The 13,694-nt window shown below is 44.4% G+C and overlaps 1 protein-coding gene across 2 annotated transcripts in view; it reads right to left on the reverse strand.

The window, feature by feature from the left end:
- Positions 1 to 13,694, reverse strand: part of EDRF1 (erythroid differentiation regulatory factor 1) — a 155,904-nt gene that overhangs the window by 12,883 nt on the left and 129,327 nt on the right. For both annotated transcript variants that reach the window (XM_033942621.1, XM_033942623.1), the window contains exon 20: positions 7,884 to 8,033. In XM_033942621.1, the coding sequence (XP_033798512.1) occupies positions 7,884 to 8,033 (150 nt within the window). The remainder of the gene's footprint in view (positions 1 to 7,883; positions 8,034 to 13,694) is intronic.

The following is a 13,694-nucleotide window of genomic DNA, read 5'->3' on the forward strand; positions in this document are numbered from 1 at the left end:
AATGGAGAGAAAACCAAACTGCAGCTTTACAGATATCTACTGGAGGCACCAGAGAATACTCAGCCCAAGAAGCTGCCTAGCCCAGAATGGAATGAGCCTTGAAAAAATCCGGAACAGGTTTCTTCTGAAGAAGTTACGTTGAAGCAATAGCCTCCTTGTTCCAACGTGCAATCGTAGCCTTGGAAGCACTGTCCCCTTTACGAGGACTTGCTAAATGGACAAAAAGACGATCCAACTGACTGAACTCCTGGGTATGTTGAACATAAGTGCGAAGTACCCTACGAAAATCTAACTTGCACAACTGTTTCTGCTCAAAAAAGCCATCTTGACTACCTAAGTCCATAAGGACAATGGACTGGTTGACATGAAAAGACAAAACCACCTTTAGCAGAAAGGAGGGAACCAGCTGCAGCGCGGCCCACTCCCTAGAGATCTCCAGGAAGGTGGCCTACATGAAAAGGCCTGCAGTTCAGAGAAACACATCTTATGGAAGTAATGACCACAAGGAACACAGCCTTATAGGTAAGGTCCTTCAATGTGCAGGAGCTGAGAGGCTCAAATGGAGGATAAGCAAGTATGGAATGAACCAGATTGAGATCCTAGGCTGGAACCGAAGAATGAACTGGAGGCCAGAGCAATTTTGTCGTTCTCAAGAATTGAATTACTTCCGGAGAAGAGGCCAAACGCTGACCATGCAACAGACTGCAAAAAGAAAACAAAGCAACAATCTGAGCCCTGAGGGAGGACCAGGCAAGGCCCTGGTAAAGGCCATCCTGCAAAAACTTCAAGATATAAGGCAAAGATGCTGAAGGGGAACAATGCCACGTGTGGAACACCACTCCTCAAAAATATGTCATACTCAAACATAAGCCCAAGAGGTGGAAAGTCTCTGAGAACCTAAGAGGGTGGAGATCACATTATCCGAATAACCTTTCTTACTTAGGCATTCCCTTTCAAGAGTCAAGCTGTAAGACAAAAGGGACATGGATTGAACATTGGAATGGGACCCTGAGTCAGAAGGTCAGGCGAGAGGGGCAATGGAAGAGGATCTGCCACGAGAAGACAAACCAGATCAGAGTACCATGGATGCCTGGGTCAGTCCGGAGCCACCAGGATCATGCGGCCTGCATGCTGAGCAATGCGAAGAACTCTGTCCACCAGTGGCCACGGAGGAAAGACATACAGCAGGCCATCTGTTGTCCAAGTATGCATCAGAGCATCCAGTCCTTCAGCCTAGTAATCCCTGCGCTGACTGAAAACCTTGTAGCTTTGGCATTGACACTCATGGCCATGAGGTCACGGCTGGCCCCAGGCTCCATGACCAGCCAGCCCCAGGCATGAACAATCAACTGGAAGGCTTCCAGTCTTAGACACCACTCTCCGGGATCCAGCAAATGACAACTGAGGAAGTCCACCTGGACGTTGTCCACTCCCGCTATATGGGAAGCCGAGATGTCCAGCAGATGAGTCTCTGCCCATTCCATGAGAAGGGATGTCTCCTGCGCTACCAGATGACTCTTGGTTCCACCCTGATGATTGATGTAAGCCTCCACAGTGGCATTGCCCAAGAGAACCCGAACCAACATATCCTTCAACAAAGCCTGGAAAGCAAGTAACGCCAACCGAATGGCTCTGGTCTCCAGAACATTGATTGAGCAGGATTCTTCCTCCAGTGACCAGCTGCTCTGCGCTGCCCTGCTCGGTTGGGGAGCGACTGAGACATTGAGCTCCCCAACCGAGGAGACTGGCATATGTAAGAAGCACTGTCCACTGGGGCTGATCCAGACTCACCCCCTGAATCAGATTGGAAGACTATAGCCACCAGTGCAGGCCGCGATGAACTAACCCCTGAAGAGGGACCGGAGAGTCCAGATCTTGAAACTGTGAGTGCGAGCCCACCTGACCACTTCCAGAGAGGTCACCATTGACCTCCCGAGGGCAACAACAATCCATCAGTAAGCGAATCTGCAAATGCAGTTTCAACATCTGGGCCTTGGGAAGGAAGACTCTTCTCAAACTGATGTCGAAGAGAACTCCAAAATACTCCAAGCCCTGCAACGAAGCCAAATGGCTTTTGGACAGCTTGACCACCCAGCCCAGTGACTGCAGAAACTCCGTAACCCAAGTCGTGACCCTGGAGCTCTCCTGAAAGGACTTCAAATCAACCAGTTATCCAGATAGGAATGAACCAGAATGCCCTCCTTGCACAAGGCTGCTGCCACCACCACCACCATAATTTTGGTGAAAATCCGTGGAGCGATGGAAAGACCAAAAGGAAGTGCACAAAACTGATAGTGCTTTCCCAAAATCGCAAAGCAAAGGAATCGCTGATGGAAGGCCCGAATAGGAACATGCAAGTAGGCATGTTGAGAGAAGCCAGAAATTCCCCAGGCTGAACGGCTAAAATGACGGATTTCAGGGTCTCCATGCGAAAAGATGGAACCCAAAGCGCCCTGTTGACAACTTTCAGATTCATGATGAGCCGAAAAGACCCCTCTTTCTTGGACACCACGGTTTCGTACCTGCCAGTACGAAACGCCTGAGGAGGCACAGGGACTACCGCTTTGAGGTCCAGCAACCTTTGCAGCATCTGATGAAAAACCTGCTTTTTCCTATTTGCCTGACAAGGAGAAGAGAGGAAATGATCTGGCAAGGGCCGGGAAAACTCCAGAGAATAGCTATCCCAAATAATATCTAGGATCCACTGATCCATTGTGATCTCATCCCACTCTCAGTAAAACTCTCACAACTGGACTCCCACCGGAACCACAGGAAAGACCTGCAATGAGTCATTGGGCCGGACGGACAGAGGAGCAGATAGAGTCATGACCCCCTCTCTCCCGGTGGGCTCCACAAAAGGACTGCATGCTCTGAAAGAAATGCCCTCTAGAAGGAAAAGAGGCTGCCCTGGCCAGGGCGATACAGATGAAAATCACACAAGCATCCAAGGGCGAAGCCACCCCGTGACGCCTGATGAGGACGGTCCTCTGGAAGCCGGGGTACCTTAGAATCACTCAAGGCCTGAACAAGCTTATCTAACTCCACCCCAAAAAGGAAGGAGCTTAGCCTTGGAGGCTGCATCGCCAATCAACCTTGAAGCCACAGGGTCATACATGGCATCAGATCATACATGGCATCCGAGAGATAAGAAGCGCTGAGATCAATTTTAGCCACCTCCTGATCCACCAAGGATGAGTCATCAGACTCCCGGTCCAGGACTCTATCAGACCACAGGAAAGTTTTCAAGTTCAAGTTTTTATTGGTATTTAATGGATCGCTTATTTAATTTACTAAGCGATGTACAATTTAATAAATCAAAACAAACAAACAGGGAGTGCTGATGAACAAAATAACTTCAAAGTTATTGGGTAAAACTTACATGAGTCGTGAGGAAAAAGAGAGAAAAGTTACAATTCTGTGATAGAGAAGAAGAAAAACAGTGATGGGAAGAACAAAAGGAAGGGTGAATTTGATTTAAAACTTGAGACGTCATATTATTGGATGGAAGGTAAAAGATTGAATGCGTCTTTAAAAAGGTGAGTTTTTAATTTTTTTTTAAACGATGATAAGTCTTTTTCTTCTCTGATATACTGTGGAAAAAATTCCACAGTTGAGGGGCCATAACCGAGAACATGTCGTGTCTTCTGGTGCCTATGATTTTCAGGAAGGAATGGAAAGAAGGTTATGAGAAGTCGAACGGAGAAGTCGAGAGGAGTTATACGGTATTAGCATCCTAGTGATAAATTGAGGCTCATTGAATCCCAGAGATTTAAAAACCAGCAATAATATTTTAAAAGTGATGCGATGGCTGATTGGGAGCCAATGGGAATTAATCAATAAGGGCATAACGTGATCATATTTTTTAGCATTGTAGATCAATTTAACGGCCGTATTGTGTATTAATTGGAGCCTTCTTTTTTCTTTTTGAGAAATGTTAAGTAGAAGAGAATTACAATAGTCAATTTTGGATATTACCAGAGAATGAATTAAAATGTTTATGGATTTAGGCTCAAGGAATTTAGTTAGCAAGCGTATCAGGCGTAATTTAAAAAAACATGATTTAACTACATTGCTAATATGGTCATGATATGTGAGTTTATCGTCGATGATGACACCTAAGATTTTTAAAGAAGGCACCAGTTCTAAGTTAATGGTATTAAGGGAAAAAGGAGTGCTAAGAATTGTGTCCTTTTTCCATGTGAAAAGCATCGATTTTGTTTTTTTAATGTTTAGTGCTAATTTATTGGAATTAAGCCAATTTTTAATAATATCAAGTTTCTTGTTGATAGCTCTAATGTCTTCTTTATTTTCTGGGTCTAGAGGATGAAGGAGCTGGATGTCGTCCGCATATGCAAAAGGTGTGAAGCCTATTGATGGAGCTATACTTAAAAGTGGGGAAGGAAGATGTTAAAGAGAAGAGGGGACAAGATAGAACCTTGGGGGATACCATAGGTTAGAGAATAGGATTTTGACATTTCGTCATTGAATCTAACTATAGAAGAGCGGTTAGAAAGAAATGAAACAAACCAATTTAGAACTTGGTCCTCGATACCCAAAGATTCCAATCGTTTGAGTAATAAATCATGATCGATTGTGTCAAAGGCCGCAGATAGATCCAGTGAGAATAGAACTATTGATTTATGGTGGTCCAGGTAGTAATGAATGTTATTTATCAACCCTATCATTGAATACTCAGTGTTATGAAATTTCCAAAAACCGGTCTGGTTTGGGTGGAGGGCGTTTGTGGATTCAATGAAATCTGAGAGCTGGTCAAAAACCAGTCTTTCAGTTAATTTGACGATGAAAGGTATGTTGGCGATAGGCAATCAGGCCACCACAAGTTGCCGCCTGGACAGCCACGTCAAAACTCGATTTACGAAGAAACTCCATCTTACGATCCTTGGAGTATCTCAAGGCCGAGCCACACTTACCTAGCACTGTATGTCTACCCACGAAAGCCGAGACCACCGCATCTACCACAGGAGACTTAAAGGTATCCCTATCCCCCTCAGGAATGGGATAGAGCCTGGTCATGGACCACTCTAAGTGAAAAGGCACGTCCAGAGTCTTCCAATGTATGTGCACCACATCCAGAATATCCTGATGCATAGGAAAAGAATGGGAGGCTGAAGAAACCTTAAGAATAAGCTCCTAAAGCTCTTCCCAGTAAAAAAAATGCATCCTCACCAACCGGCGTCTCATAAAAAGAGCAGACCACATCATCAGCCCCCCAAGAGGATCTTGGGGATCAATCAAAGGGTCCAAGTCCTCATCAGGCAAAAACGTGTCCGCGAATAAAAAATTCCTCATCCCATGAAACCTGCGGCCACTTGGATGAAGACAGTGGTACTGGGCAGGAGCAGACACCGAGGAGGGCTGAACAGGAGCAGATGTGGAAGGCAAAAGCTCCCCCCCAGAAACTAAAGACCCCCGGGGAAGAAGCAGGACTCCCAGCCAACTGTAAGTAAGCCTTGTACATGACTAAAACAAAAATCAGGGGCAACATCCACCCCAGCAGCAATGAAGCACTCACTGCAAAAGTAGGAGACCAGAAGGCGAGACCAGAAGGCTTTGAGCATGCGCAAATGCTCAAAGCCCAGTCCAGCCCGGCACAGGGAAGAGGGAGGATCTCCCTCGCACCGCCCAGCCCAGCCCAGCCCAACGAGGGAGGATCTTCGGGCACTGGCACTGGCACGTCCTGTGCATTGGTGTTGGTGCCCAATCGGGTAAGCGACCGATGTCTTTGCGGTGCTGGGGGGGATGTAGGATCGCGGGGGAGGGGGGTGACGCGAGCGGGGGGGGAGGATGCCGGTTCGCAGGGGGGATGCTGGATCGCACTGAAAAAAAAAATTTGTATAACGCGCTCACACATATAACGCACATGGTTATACTCGGTTTGTAAAATCGTGTATAACGCGCGCGTTATATGCATGAAAATACGGTAATGAAAAGGCATTAAAAAAAAAAAAAAGAGAATAATGGAGTTTCTGGAATCCAATGGATTACATGACTTAAGGCAACATGGTTTCATTAGAGGCAGGTCTTGTCAGACAAATCTGATCAATTTCTCTGACTGGGTAACCAGACAGTTGTATAAAGGGAGAGTGCTAGATGTGATGCATTTAGATTTTAGCAAAGTCTTTCACACTATTCCATACAGGCATCAAATAAATTGAGTGCCCTCAGTATGGGCCCCAAAGCGATAGATTGGGTTAGGAACTGGTTGAGTGGAAGGTGACAGAGGGTAGTGGTACATAAGGCTCACTCTGAGGAAAGAGATGTTACCAGAGATGTGCTGTAACATTTGGTTCTTGGGCCTGTACTTTTTAATAGTTTTGTAAGTGATATTGCTTAAGGGCTATCTGGTAAGATTTGCTTCTTTGTGAATGATACCAAAATCTACAATAGGGTAGACACCCTCGATGGTGTGGAGAACATGAGGAAAGACCTAGTGATGCTTGAAAAATGGTCCGGAATTTGGTAGCTAAAATTTAATGCAAAGAAATGCAAGATCATGCATCTGGGCTGCAAAAACACAAGGGAACAGTACAGTTTAGGGGTAAAGAACATTTGTGCACAAAAGAGGAATGAGACTTGAGTATGATAATATGTGGTGATCTTAAGGTGGCCAAATAGGTAGAAAAGGTGACAGTGAAAGAATATTGGGTACAATTCTGGATAACTCACCTTCAAAAAGATATGAATAGGATGGAGTCAGTCCAGAGGATAGCTACTAAAATGGTTGATGGTCTTTGTTATAAAATTGTACGAGGACATACCGTATTTTTCACTCCATAAGTTGCACTTTTTCCACCCCCAAAAAGGGGGTGAACTGGCAAGAACTGACAGGCAACCATTCGGAGTGCAGTGCGGGACCAAGCAGGCATGCAAAAAATGCGCGCCTGCCTAGTGCACCACTGTGCCGCTGCCGGAAGAAAGCAGGGGAACCGAGGCAGGAGCTCAGAAAGCACGCTGGACCGCCAGAATGGGAAAAATAGGTATGGGGGGGGAAGGCGGAGCTGGCTGGCTTGGGGTAGGCTGGCGCCTTGGGGCTGGATGGTAGGCTTGGGGCTGGCTGGCTGGCTACTACTATACGTGCCTACCATTAGACATGCCCACTACTAGACGTGCCCTGTACCGGCCTACCACTAGACCACCAGAGGGGGGACAGGTTACAGGGCACACCATTTGGTTTAGAATTTATTTTTTCTTGGTTTTTCCTCCTCTACAGGTGGGTGCATCTTATGGTCAAGTGCGTCTTAGATAGCGAAAAATACAGTACTTCAAGATCTCAATATGCATATTTTGGAGTAAAGCCAAGAGAGGGGAGATATGATAGAGAGTTGTTTAACTATCTAAGAAACACAAATGCATATGAGACAAGTCTCTTTCAATTGAAAGGGAACTCTTGAATGGGGTGGGGGTGGAAGGCATAGGTTGAAGGTAAAAGGAGATAGACTCAGAAGTAACCTCAAAATACTTTTTCATGGAAAGGGTGGAGGATGTAGAGATGAAGGCTAATCTGAAATCAAGAAAGCTTGGGGTAAGTACACTGGATCTCTAAGGGAGATGAAGGGATAGTAGTTAGCATGTATAGGCAGACTAGATAGAAAAATAAAGGTAGATAAAGATCACATTTCTTATGTTTTTCTATGGTTTCCTATGGCAGTAAAATCCTCAAACACTTCTCTGCACCAAGCTAAAATAAATAATGAAGACTGCCGACTACAAGAACAAAATCAGACAAGACAAAAACAGATTGGTCGATTGTCTAAATTGAAAATAAAATACCACAACATATCTAAGACTAAAATTATTATTATTATTATTATTATCTACAAGCTCTGTGTACTAATTTATTGAGGAGATAAATTGCAAATTACCTGGTTCCTCAAGCAGCTGTGGTACATAGAAGCCAATCTATGATGAATAGTTGCTGCCCGATACTGGCACAAAGGCTGTCGTGCTGATGGGGTATCAATGTCGCAGTATTTCAAAGATTTCTTCATGGCTTCAGTAACTTCCCTTTCGACCTACCCCAAAGAGAAAAATACAAACTATATTCAGCATTTCTAAACAGGGCAACTAATGAACATTTTATGTTGGAGTTTACTTGGGAAACAAATATGGGGGCCAATGCAGAAAGCTTGTTTTAAAAGTTGTGCGCTGATGGCTAAGTGCACACATGTAACACAAATGCAATACCCAATTTTTGCTTGCGTGCTAATGCAGTAAACAAATTATATGCAAAAGGACTTGCACAAAAATTTGTGCACTAATCATTATAGAGCACACTGGATGCATGTGCAAAATATTCTGCACTAAGGGCAGGTAGAACTGTGTGCACATCTGAGCAGAAATGTGTATCAGCACACTTCTGCCGAATTTTGTCTTTTTACACAGGATTTTCATGGAGGCCACATAAAAGCTGGTGGGTCCCTCATGCTGGCAGAAAAAAGAACAAGCATTACATTCTCAGATGTTGCTGCAGAAGAATAGCCCTTACATGCTTTCTCAGACCTGGCATTCAAATTTCTGCATTGCGCTCACACCCTAAGTATTCTGCACAGTTCTCTGCATTGGAGCAGAATATTTAATAGCTTCATTACCATTAACTTTTAATATGCTATGCTGTGATCTGATCTCTAATGCAAGATTTTGGGAATGGTTAGTTTCTGTAGAAACTACTCTTCTGGTTTGTGAATCCAGAAAATTATGCATGTGCAGATATCATGCAAGTTTTTCCCATCGGACCCACAGTCCTTTTCAAACTAGAGAGAGATCTGTGTTTGGATGGTTAGAAGGGAATAATTCCCTATAAAGGATGGAGGAGTAAGGAATTACAGTTTCTGATCTCTAGGGCAAAGACCAGGAAGCATACCTGCTAAAGCTGATAAAATGCTAGCATTTCGGAACTTGGAGGCGAGGAGGATGGCAGTTTGAGTGCAGAGCTCCTCTCCCTGCAGTTCGCTTGGAAAATCAACTGCTTTTACACCTAAGCAGCAGCAGGACCAGCCACCACTACCAAGAGCCCTTTGCCCCGATCCAGCCAGGCATGTGAGCTCCTCCCTCTGCAGTCCATTGGAGAGATCAATCTACCTGCTTTTAAATATCAGCAACAGTGGGAAATCAACTGCTTTTACACCTCAGCAGCAGCGGAACTATCCGCAACTACCAAGAGCACACAGACCCGATCCAACTAAGAGTGTGAGCTCCACCTCCCCCTGCAGTCCACTAGGAAGATCAACTGTTTTTTACACCTAAGCAGCAACAGGACCAGCCACCACTACCGAGAGCCCTTTGCCCTGATCCAGCCAGATAAGTAAGCTCTTCCCCCAGCATTCCGTTGGAAAAATCAATATGCTTGCTTTTAAATATTATCAGAAGTAGGAGATCAACTGCTTTTACACCTAAGCAGCACCAAGACCAGCCGCCACTATCGAGAGCTTTTGTCCCAATCCAGCCAGACGTGTATGCTCTTCACCATACAATTTGTTGGAGAGATCAATCTGCCTGCTTTTAAATATCAGCAGCATTGGGAAAACAACTGCTTTTACACCTAAGCAGCAGCGGGTCCATCCGCAACCACCAAGAACCCACAGACCCGAACCTGCCAGGAATGTGAGATCCGCCCCCCCTACAATTCGATAAGAAGATCAACTGTTTTTACACCTAAGCAGCAATAGGACCAGCCGCCACTACCGGGAACCCTTTGCCACGATCCAGCCAGACATATAAGATCTTCCCCCAGCATTCCATTGGATAGATCAATCTACCTGCTTTTAAATATCAGCAGCAGTGGGAGAACAACTGCTTTTACACCTAAGCAGCATTGGGACCAACCGCAACTACCAAGAGCCCATAGACCAGATCATGACAGGAGTGTGAGCTCCACACCTCCTGCAGTCCGCTAGGAAGATCAACTGCTTTAACACCTAAGTAGCAGCAAGACCAGCTGTCTATAATAGGAGCCCTTGCCCCGATCCAACCAGGCATGTGAGCTCCTCCCCCTATATTCTGTTTAAGAGATCAATCTACCTGCTTTAAATATCAGCAGCAGTAGAAAAACAACTGCTTTTACATACAAGCAGCAGCGAGACCTACCGCAACCACCAAGAGCCCACAGACCCGATCCTGCCAGGAGTGTGAACTCCTCCCCCTGCAGTCCATTGGAGAGGACAATCTGCCTGCTTTTAAATATCAGCAGCAGTGGGAGATCAATTGCTTTTACACCTAAGCAGCAACGAGACCAGCCACAGCCACCGAGAGCACACAGACCCGATCCTACCAAGAGTGTGAACTCTTCCCCCCATGCAATCTGCTAAGAAGATCGACTGTCGGCTCCGGGCGGCTTTCCCGCAGAGGAGAGAATCCTGCATTCACCGTGGGCCTCATCTGGGGCAACCTCCTTGGAGCGGCTGGGGCTGGGGCACGGGCAGTGTGTCTGGGAGGGAATGCATGGATGGGAGAACATCGCAGGGGAGGAGACATAGGCATCCTGGGACTGTCTGCCAAGTCTCTTCCCTGAAGAAGCCCTTTCTGAAAACGTCAATCGCTCCTCCTAAACTTACTTGCTCCACTTCATCACTGACGCTGAAACCGTGGATTGAAGACAAAGTTTTATTTTATTTTTCTTTCCAGCTTATGATTTATCTTTAATCTTATCTATTGTTTTGCCTTTTGTCTTTGTTTTGTTCTATTTCTATCATTTAAATTTCTCCAGAATTCTACTGTTCAACGGCTCCCCCTTCTGCTTCTATTCCTTTCTCTCCTCTCTTCTACCTTCCAAAGTATTTAGATCAATGCTGTCTTGTTAAAATGTTTATTTTATTTTTATTTTTCCTCTAACTCTACTTTTCACTTCTCTATTACCCTCCAGGTACTTTAGTTAGATTGTGAGCCTTCGGGACAGTAAGGGAATTTTTCAAGTACCTTTCTTATTTCTAATCTTAATGTATATTTTCTGTAAACCGCTTAGAACCTAACGGATGTAGCGGTATATAAGAAATAAATTACATTACATTACATTTCCATAGCAGACACCACCTCGTGCACATTTATGTCACATAGGTATTTAAATGTCTCTATCATTATCTTCCCTCTCCTATCTTTCCAAAGTATCCCTATTAAGAATTTTAAGTCTGTCCCCGAACTCCTTATGACAGAAAGAGTGGCTGCGGGGCCAGGCAGGCTTGCACTTTTTGGATGCATGGAAGACAGCCTGGACACTGTCTGCAGCTAAGTGTTTGTTTGTTTTTTCCTGCCTACCATTGACTATGTTCGAGACTCATATGTGCTGCTTGCTTTACTCACATTTTTTTGAAGTTTTGTTATTTGGCGTGCTAGATTTGGGGTTTTTTTTTTTTGAGGTAGTTCCTATGAGGGCTACTATAGTGTTTCTCACTGCTGAGTGAACTGATACATTTTGGACCTTGCTTAATGGTTGTTTATAAGTGGAGTTTTTTGCCATATGAAGATGAACTGAGGCTTTTTCTCCACTTTTTTTCTTGTTTTTTTGTATGTTAAGTGAACGAGCGGGTCTTTGTATGAGTGCAGTGGGTAGACCTGGTAGTGTCTAGGTAGGACCCTCCTATGGTTTCCAATAGGGCATAATTCATTAGTTTTAGGACTCTGACAGGGCCCCCATGCAGAGATTCTCCTCACCATTGCATTTCCAGACGCTTTTTAAAGGCAATCAACCACACATGACCATATGCCTGTCCACCCACCACTGCTGTATAGGACAAGTCAGTCTAATACAAAAAGCTGATAGAATTCAGCTCTTAAGTGGAGAAGGGCAGGGCTGTGTGGATATTCAGTCTGCTGTCCTAGAGAACTTATGAGATGGATAACTGTTTTATCTGAGGACAAGCAGAATGAAGAATTCAAACTGATGGGAATCCCTAACTATCAGGCTGCTTGGTACAAAATCAGGGGGAAAAAACCCTCAGAGCCTTTGTTGTTGTTGTTGTTTTTGGATAGCATGGAAACAAAATGGGCCTAAGAGGGTAGAGTTGAATTCTAGATGTGAATATGTGGAATGACGACATATATCGCAGCTCTGCAGATCTCAACAGAGGATGATCTCAAGTGGGCAACCAATATCAGCATAGCTCTGACATTTTGAGCTATGACCCAACCTTCCAGAGTCAGTCCAGCCTGGATATAAGTGAAGGAAATGCAGTCCGCTAAGCTAAACAACTGGATAGTATATATTTGCTGCAATTTCCATCCTTTTGTGGGTCAATGAAAAAAAAAGATGGGTGGACTATCTATGGGCTTTAATCCAATTCAAATAGAAGGCTAAGGCTCTCTTGCAGTCAAGTGTGCTCTACATTTTCACCATAATGGTCATGGGACTTTGGGAAAAAATGCTGGCAGAACAATTGTCTGGTTAAGATGGAACTCCACAAAAGTGAAAGTAAGGAAAAAGTAGGGAATTACAGGCCAGAAAGTCTGATTTCTGTGGTAAGCAAATTAATGGAAACACTTTTAAAACAGAGAATGGTAAAGCTTCTGAAATCCGATGGATTACAGGATCGGAGGCAACATGGATTCACTAGCCAAATCTGAACAATTTCTTTGACTGGGTGACCAGAGAACTAGATAGAGGGAGTATGATAGATGTTGTGTATTTAGATTTTAGCAAAGCCTTTGACAGTTTTCTACACAGACATCTAATAAACAAACTGAGTGCCCTCAGGATAGGCCACAAAGTGATGGGCTGGGTCAAGAACTGGTTGAGTGGAAGACGACAGAGGGTAATAGTCACTGGCGATCGCTCCGAGGAAAGGGATGTTACCAGTGGCATGCCTCAAGGTTCTGTTTTTGGGCCTGTTCTTTTTAACATTTTTATAAGTGATATTGCTGAAGGGCAGTCAGGAAAGATTTGCTTTTTTGAAGATACCAAAATCTGCAATAGAATAGACACCCTGGATTGTGTGAATAATATGAAGAAAGACCTGGCGAAGCTCGAAAAATGGTCTGAAATTTGGCAGTTACATTTAAGGCTAAGAAATGCAAAGCCATGCATTTGGGCTGCAAAAACCCAAGGGAATGGTACAGTTTAGGAAGTGAAAAACTTATGTGTACGACAGAAGAGCAGGATTTGGGTGTGATTATATATAATGATCTTAAGGTGGCCAAACAAGTTGAAAAGGTGACGGCAAAAGCTATAAGGATGCTAGGGTGTATAGGGAGGGGTATGGCCAGTAGGAAAAAGGAGGTACTGATGCCCTTGTATAAGACTCTGGTGAGACCTCATTTAGAATACTGTGTACAATTCTGGATGCCGCACCTTCAAAAAGATAAAAAATGATGGAGTTGGTACAGAGAAAGGCTACTAAAACTGTACTAAAATTGTACGTGGTCTTCATCATAAGGCATATAGGGACAGACTTAAAGATCTCAATCTGTATACTTTGGAGGAAAGGCGGGAGAGGGGAGATACGATAGAGACGTTTAAATATCTACGTGGTCTAAATTCGCATGAGTCGAGTCTCATTTGATAGGAAGCTCTGGAATGAGAGGGCATAGGATGAAGTCCCAAGTACTGCAAGCATCAGTTTGACTCTCTATTAAGGACATGGCCTTGGACCACCAGGAATAGTTCTTAAAACTACTAGGAGTTTTCTGGGACATAACTATGCTGAGCCACTAAAAACTTAAAAATGATGAAAACCTAACTGAACTAA

The sequence above is a fragment of the Geotrypetes seraphini genome, chromosome 4, assembly GCF_902459505.1.
Source record: "Geotrypetes seraphini chromosome 4, aGeoSer1.1, whole genome shotgun sequence".
Lineage (NCBI taxonomy): Eukaryota > Metazoa > Chordata > Amphibia > Gymnophiona > Dermophiidae > Geotrypetes > Geotrypetes seraphini.